Source organism: Kryptolebias marmoratus, linkage group LG20, assembly GCF_001649575.2.
Source record: "Kryptolebias marmoratus isolate JLee-2015 linkage group LG20, ASM164957v2, whole genome shotgun sequence".
Lineage (NCBI taxonomy): Eukaryota > Metazoa > Chordata > Actinopteri > Cyprinodontiformes > Rivulidae > Kryptolebias > Kryptolebias marmoratus.
The window spans coordinates 6,813,190-6,820,250 of record NC_051449.1 but is presented as its reverse complement, the minus strand read 5'-3'; the positions used below and the strand labels follow the sequence as shown (position 1 = coordinate 6,820,250).

General features: G+C 37.5%; 1 protein-coding gene across 1 annotated transcript in view; it reads right to left on the bottom strand.

The window, feature by feature from the left end:
- Positions 1 to 6,392, bottom strand: part of lrrcc1 (leucine rich repeat and coiled-coil centrosomal protein 1) — a 15,717-nt gene extending 9,325 nt beyond the window's left edge. The window contains exons 1-8 of the mRNA XM_017410825.3: positions 6,009 to 6,392; positions 5,157 to 5,362; positions 4,988 to 5,053; positions 4,744 to 4,911; positions 2,761 to 2,927; positions 2,375 to 2,572; positions 1,124 to 1,299; positions 416 to 575 (exon numbers count right to left, since the gene is read on the bottom strand). Coding sequence (XP_017266314.1) covers positions 416 to 575; positions 1,124 to 1,299; positions 2,375 to 2,572; positions 2,761 to 2,927; positions 4,744 to 4,911; positions 4,988 to 5,053; positions 5,157 to 5,362; positions 6,009 to 6,052 — 1,185 coding nt within the window. The 5' untranslated portion in view covers positions 6,053 to 6,392. The remainder of the gene's footprint in view (positions 1 to 415; positions 576 to 1,123; positions 1,300 to 2,374; positions 2,573 to 2,760; positions 2,928 to 4,743; positions 4,912 to 4,987; positions 5,054 to 5,156; positions 5,363 to 6,008) is intronic.
- Between the last annotated feature and the right edge of the window lie 669 nt (positions 6,393 to 7,061).

Sequence of the window (7,061 nt, the reverse complement as noted above, 5' to 3'; positions counted from 1 at the left end):
AATTAGGGTTAGAGTGCGGGTTTTTGATGTTTGTCTCTTTCTTACTGTTTATTCATTGTCACATGCTGTTTTTATTTTGTTTTTTAATTATGTAAAGCACCTTGAAATGCCTTGCTGCTGAAATGTGCTATACAAATAAAATTTGATTGAAATTTTGATTGATTGATGGATGTCTCAGATTACCCCAACTACGAATGTTAATTGGTTACTTTTTGTTTTGTTGGTTAAAAAGCGGAAAGACAGACAAATGAGATAATGAAAAAATGGAAAAATTCATTAATTCTGTCAAAATATGTGACACAGATCCAGACACTGGACTGAATTACTGAACTTCATTTTATTATTCACATTATGTTCACTCAGTGAAAATAAAATGGCAACCAGTCAGCTTGCAGGTAATGCATCCAGAGCGTACCCTGTAGGTTTCTTCTTCCTGGGTGGACCTGGAGGTCTTAGCTGCTCTCAGAGGTCCCTTCCTTGTTTGTGCTGCTGCCTTCACACCCCCTGCGCTGGCGGTCTTTCTTCTGGGCCCCAGGGCAGACTTTGAAGTCCTCAGTTTACGGCTCTCCTGATCGCTTGCGAATAAAACAAACCACATTTACAGAGCAGACTTTAAAATGCATCCTGAGCAGAACACTTCTCTAGTGGATATCTGGCCAGATAAAGGTTACACTTAGCCTACTTTTGCAAGTAAGGAAAGTTTGAAGAACTTTAAAATAAACGTAAAGTTTACTCAGCTTCTGAGAGGACTTTTCTAGGCTTGCTTAAGTGAAATTACTGAATTTTAAACATGTAATCAGTGGCTGATGAAGGAAGATGAAGGAATAGACTGTGAAAATACAGTCATTAATCACCAGGAGGGAGGCGGTGAAAGGTCAGAGAAGAATAATTATCATCCTCTTCAACTGAGATGTAAAGAATTTCTTCCATCATCTAAATACCAAATGAAGTTAAACTGTAATATCATCTGCTGCACTTTGTATTAGATTATGGTTGTGAACTTACACTTCAGCCAGTGTTGGAAATGTCTTCACTCAGTCTGATTTGTCATCAGTTTTCAAAGTGATAGTCAGACACTACGTCTGAATCACGAAGCTCAAATGTAAACAAACCTCCGGCTCACCTGTCAGATCTTGTGCTCTTGGTCTCCTGGGTGGTCGGACTCGATGTTGAGATGTTTATCTGTTTGGGAATCCTAACGAGTCTCTCGTTTTCCTTCCTGCCGTCACTCTCGGTTTCGGACGTGTGGTCCGTGTCCCTCTTGGCTTTCCGTAGCTTCGCCACAGATTGGGCAGGGGCCTGTTGCAAAAATAGGAACAGTCTGTGAGAGACTTAACACACACACACACACAAATATTTGACTGAAGAAATTACCATGTAAAAGTTAAAGGTAAGAAAAATGAAGAGGATTTTTAAAATGATTATTATTAATATCAAAACGTCAATAAATCTACTGTTTGTACTGTGGTGCTGTTTTATTATCTGTATAATTATACAAATGTTTTATCCCCTCATTTAAAAATATTGTTTTCAATTATTTTTGCTGTCCAATTCATCTTAGGAAGATAAACAACTATTACCAATGCCACTCTATTGAATTTTAATTTTTAATAATTATCACACGTTCTTGTCCTATTTTCTTTGAGACAAATCTGACTCAATTCTTTTTTTCTCCTTGTTTGAATTGTTTAAATTTTTATACCTGAGCCTGGATCTGTTTGTCAGCTAAATAGTAAACCTGTGTTTTCTTGAATGACCTTACAAACAGTGCAGACGAGGTATTTCACAACAAAAAAATAGCTCTTGTCCGCTGCTGTAGATTTGGAAGTAAGCCCTAATGGTATCCGAACCGAAAGCGTTTCTATTTGCTGTAGAAGATGAAAAACACCCAGCTTGAACCTTCAAAAATGCAGATTTTTATTTTCTAGAAGCAGCAGAAACAGTGAGGTTTTTGTCCATACTCTGTTTTTTTTTCTTCTTTTTTTCCACACTAATCCAGATCTGGAAAACACTCAAATCAAATTCCACTTTTGCTTTAAGACAGCTCAGAGATGTTGAGATCAGAGCGTTCTGGGACTCAAACATTCAGCTGCAGGACTTCTACTTCTCGATCCTTTTTTACTGTGACTCCACTTTTTTAGCTGTGGTAGAGTTCGAGTCTGATCCAACATCTCCCTGATGTGATGGATAAGAATGTTAAACAGTACGTGTCTGCAACATTTCCACGTTACTCTAATAAGTAAATAACTGGGATGGAGCCGCAATATAACATGTCAGTCACCTGCTGCAGAACGAACACAACAGATACAATCAGTCAGCACAAGTGTAAATAAATATTTCAGCATTAATGGCTCTCAGCAGGTTAATAATGCACCTTGTGGATGAGCTGGGACACCTGGTGCTCCAGTTTTCTGATGCGTTCTTCATTATTGGGTTCTGGTGGAGCAGCCGCAGAGGAACGAATTGGCTGGGAGCTCCGACTGGCTGGATCTGTGACTGCTCCTGAGGCAATCTGCTGACGAAACTGAGTAAGCACCTTGTCAATGTGAGGTGTGGTAACAGCACCTTTAACCTGCAATGAAAAATTAAAGAAATAAACATTTTATGATATCAATGATGTATCAGAAAGTGGATTTTCCAATTTTGGATTATATGTTTCCATTTTGTCAAATATTCCTTAATTGGTCTATTTAATAATGATTTAATTTAAAAATGTTATAGACAGCAGGGAATTTAGGTTCAGTTAATATCAAAGATTACCACTTCATTGTGACTTGTATCAGAGGAAATCAAAAAGTCCACATAGTCCTCCAGGCCGGGAATGTCACAGAGGCTGCTTAAACCTGGAGATGACGGCTGTCGAAGCCGGTCCAAACCATCCAGAACAGAAATTTGTGGCAGCGACTCCATAACGATTTCCCAGTAACCTGGAGTTAAACAGAAGCACGTGAGCGTTTAGAACAAACACGACAAAGCCGGAGCTGCATGGTGTTTCCATGAAATTATCATTAGTCCGGTCTTCATTTAACATCAGGTGCTACTGGATAAAATCAGGCTCTATTCAAACAAATCGCCTCTGTTCTTTTATGTTCGACAGATGCAGCTTATATAATCAGACCTGAGAACAGCTTACGCAAGTACATCTGCATACACAGACAGCGAGGGCCGTAGGAGCGAGTTAAGCACAACTTGTCTTTACCGAGATGAACAGAGACGCGTTTGCTGACTGCTGCTGTGAATTAATCATGAACCGAACGACCTACATATGAGTCCGCAGAAGAGCTCTAGTTATTCCATTGTTTTACGATTATACTGCTGTCAAGTCAAATAACGACGGCGCCGGGCCGCACAGTCAACTGTAACAAAACAGATCACAGCTGTTACTATTGTGGCTGTCAGGCGGAATATGCAGGATTTTTCACTTAACTGTCACACAGAATGTAAGATGAGAGAAAAATAAGTTTAAAAACTCATTTGTTAGTTCTTTTAATTTTTAAACCTAAAGAGATTTAAAGGCCTATCATTCCTTAAAAGACTGCATATCGCCCGCTGACAGAGCTTTCAACTAAGATTGCACAATTTAATGCAATATTGTGAGAGCTTGTGACTAAAACTCCACATTCAAATAGCAAGATTTATTAGACAACGTGTTGAGCACAACTCTCAGCTACTACCACACCGAATTTTAGCTCAATAACTGTAAAACTGACTGCCATTTCTGTGTTAGCTAGGTTTGATTACCTGAACTGGGTTGACTCCAAAAGGAGTCAAAAAAAGTTGTTGACGTACTTTCTGAGAGTTTCTTTAAAATCTGTTTTTTTGGTTTATGAGACATTTTACTAACAAACAGGTAAATTGACACACACACGCATGCACATATAAGGCCAAAAACATTATCTCTGTGTCGCCTTTGGTGGAATGGGATAAAAAAATAATAATTTTCAGTTTCCAGCTGCTACTGTTGATAGTTATTCTACTAGAAAAGGCCAAAAAAGGAAATTAAATACAGACAAATGAGGAAACTTTAGCCAAGTGAAGTTTGTTCATCTTTTCTTGTAAGTTTAGTCGACTAAACAATGGCAGAAAATTAATCTACTATTAATTCAATAACAAGAATCTTCAAACAAAATGTAAAAGCGAGACTGTGTTCGACTTGCGGATGGTTCACGTAATGTTTTTGGTTATGAGATAGAACATCCCACTCAGTTTATAAGTAGCATCGAATCGCTGGAACAACTTTGGAATACAGAAAATAATCAACTCATTTACTTATAATGAAAATAATAAAACTTGTTTAAGAGGAAAAATAAAAATTTTGAGAACATTTATTGCTGGACTTTGTGCTTTAGTTCAATCCAGCAGGAATTACCTTCGGCAGGTTTAGAAAGAACATTTTTCCTCTTTTACCGTTACCTTTTACATCAAACTGCACTGTTGGTGAGTCTCCCTACACTTTCTGCATCACTATCACTGTCAAATAAGCTAAACACACAAATATGCTACAAACTGGTTCTTCGCAAGAAAAAGCAGAACAACCAGGTTGAAGCAGTTATTTCTTTCTTCATCTCTGCTGATACAAAATGACTCTCAGCCGAGTTTTGTTCATCAAGGTAAATATTTATAAAACTGTCTGCATTACTTTATCATCTTGTGTTTGCTAAATCTGTCTAATCTTCCTATGTTGTGCTATCCCACATAGTTATTTGTGTTAGATGCGACCAAAGTTAGTGTTTGCACTCCTACCAGGTGAACCACAGACGGGGTTGTCTCCACCATCCTGACTCAAAGTGATGTCTCGTAAACCCTGTAATCCCAGCAGGCACTGCAGGAGATGGTCGACATTGTCAAGGCGGTTGCCATGGAGACTGAGGTGTTTTAGCTTGTACTCAGTGCCGTGGAGATACAGCAAACCTAACGGGGAGATGAAAAATCAGATTTATCGAAGAACCGGTAACGCGTTCAACCTTTAATTTGGTGCAGGACTTACCGGTGAGGTTATTTATCTGATTGTAGGACAAGTTTAGTCTTGTTAGGTTCACCAGGCCGTTCAGCCCTGATGTAAAGCGAGAGGACATTTACAGATGAGTCCCAGAGAAGTGACACAGGCTACACCCAGAAAGAAGGATTACTCAGGAAAACGGTGACCAGAGGCTTACCTTCAACCTTTGTGATTAGGTTTGACGATAAATTCAAAGTCCTGAGAGACGTGAGGGAACTCAGACCCTCGATCTTAGAAATGCGATTGGAGGAAAGGTCCAAGTGGTGCAGATGCCAAGCGGAGGAAAGACCTTCGATCCTCGGGATGTGATTGCAGCGCAGATTCAGCGATGTAACAGAAGGACTCACGGACAGATCTACCAAACTAAACAGAGGGCAGCAACTTCAGATTTATAGAAAAAAAGAAAACTTCAGTCTCACAATCATCTGCTGTAGCCGCAGATTTACACCAATGTAAGATTTATTACCTATAACCTTGTCCTTTTTATTATCAAATTGATGAGCTGACATAAAAGTCCTTAAGTTATGATTAATATTCATGAGATATTTGGAAAGATTATATTTCTCCACTGGAAACAAGAAGGAGTTCAGATTTCCTGAAGAAACCAGAGGAACGAAACACGATTCTTTTCAATCTCACCTGGAGATTATTTAGAAAATATCAATAATTACTGCAGATTAACTGTTTAACAACTGAATGGGTAAAATGTTTCCACTTTAAAATGTGTAATTATAAACTTAATGAGAATTAAGGTCTACTTGTTTTCTTTTTGTCAACAAAAACCTGCAAAAGAACTTCAGTTTAGGCTTTCTTTTTCTTTAATCCAAGATTTAAAAAAAAATGATAGATGCGGTCATTATTTTTTGCTTTGATCCCAACAACAAACTGCTTATTTAAAAGTACAGGCACGATCAACACTAATTAAATACGTTTTAAGGTTTTCCACTGCTTAAGAATGACACAATTCTTGTAAAAAAAAAAAAAAACTAAGTAAAAGAAGAGTTTTTACCTTTTTAGCTGCTTGTCAATAAGGCGAAGCTCTTTGTCTCCCATACTGACGACACTCAGCAAAAAAATCCGTTTCTCTAATTAGAACTAATGACTTCTGTCACGTTAGACAAAATATGTAGAAAACTTGGCATATCGAAGAAAGTCTGTAGCCAAGTTAGCCAAACGTAGCTAAACCCGCCCGAGCTAAGAGGTAAAAACATTACTAACCGTCTATACAAGGCGGCTAAAACTCCTAAAAATAGACAAAAGTTGCTAATGCTTCGCTTTCTAATACCTAAAGCATCATTTAATGTGTTACGGACGACATTTATTTGTTGTTCAGCTGAGCAAGATTGAACTCGCCGCTTCAAAGATTCCACTTCCTGTTTACGTGACGTCACTAACGGGTGACTTCCGGGAAAAACTCTTTAGCTCCGCCCACTAACGATCCAAACCGATCTGAAAAGTAAACAAAACAAAACGAAGAGATTTATTTTCAACAAACTACACTTGTGGATTTTTATAACAGACTTAGTTTTATTTTTTATTTTTATTCCCATAATGACAAACACGTCAGACAGTTTGTGACAGAATTTAAAGTTTTTAAGAATTTAATATTTATAGCTGACATCATTTTATTGTCTTTTACTGTCTATCTTACGATTTTATATATATAATTTCAGGTCATCCATCTTGTCTTTCAACACTTCTCTTTTATCCCAAGTGGTAATTAGTTGATAATAATAAATCTAGAAACGACAACAATCATTATAAAATTGTTTAGTGGACTCTTCTCTGTGAATATCTCCCCTCTACCTCCTTGGCATCAATTTTTGACAAGAAAAAAATTAGTTTTTTTCCCAAAATTAGAATAAGCATACAACAACCACTGTGAGTATGAGATGTACATCAGTTCTGTGTTTCATACTGTAAAGACTCAAGTTTATTACAAAGAAAATACTATCTATTGGCACATTTTCTGTAAAAACCGACAACCATCTGTAAGTTTGCTGTGAAATTTTGGTATATCTGAAACAAAACTAATCAGTGATGTAATGAGAAAACTATTAGA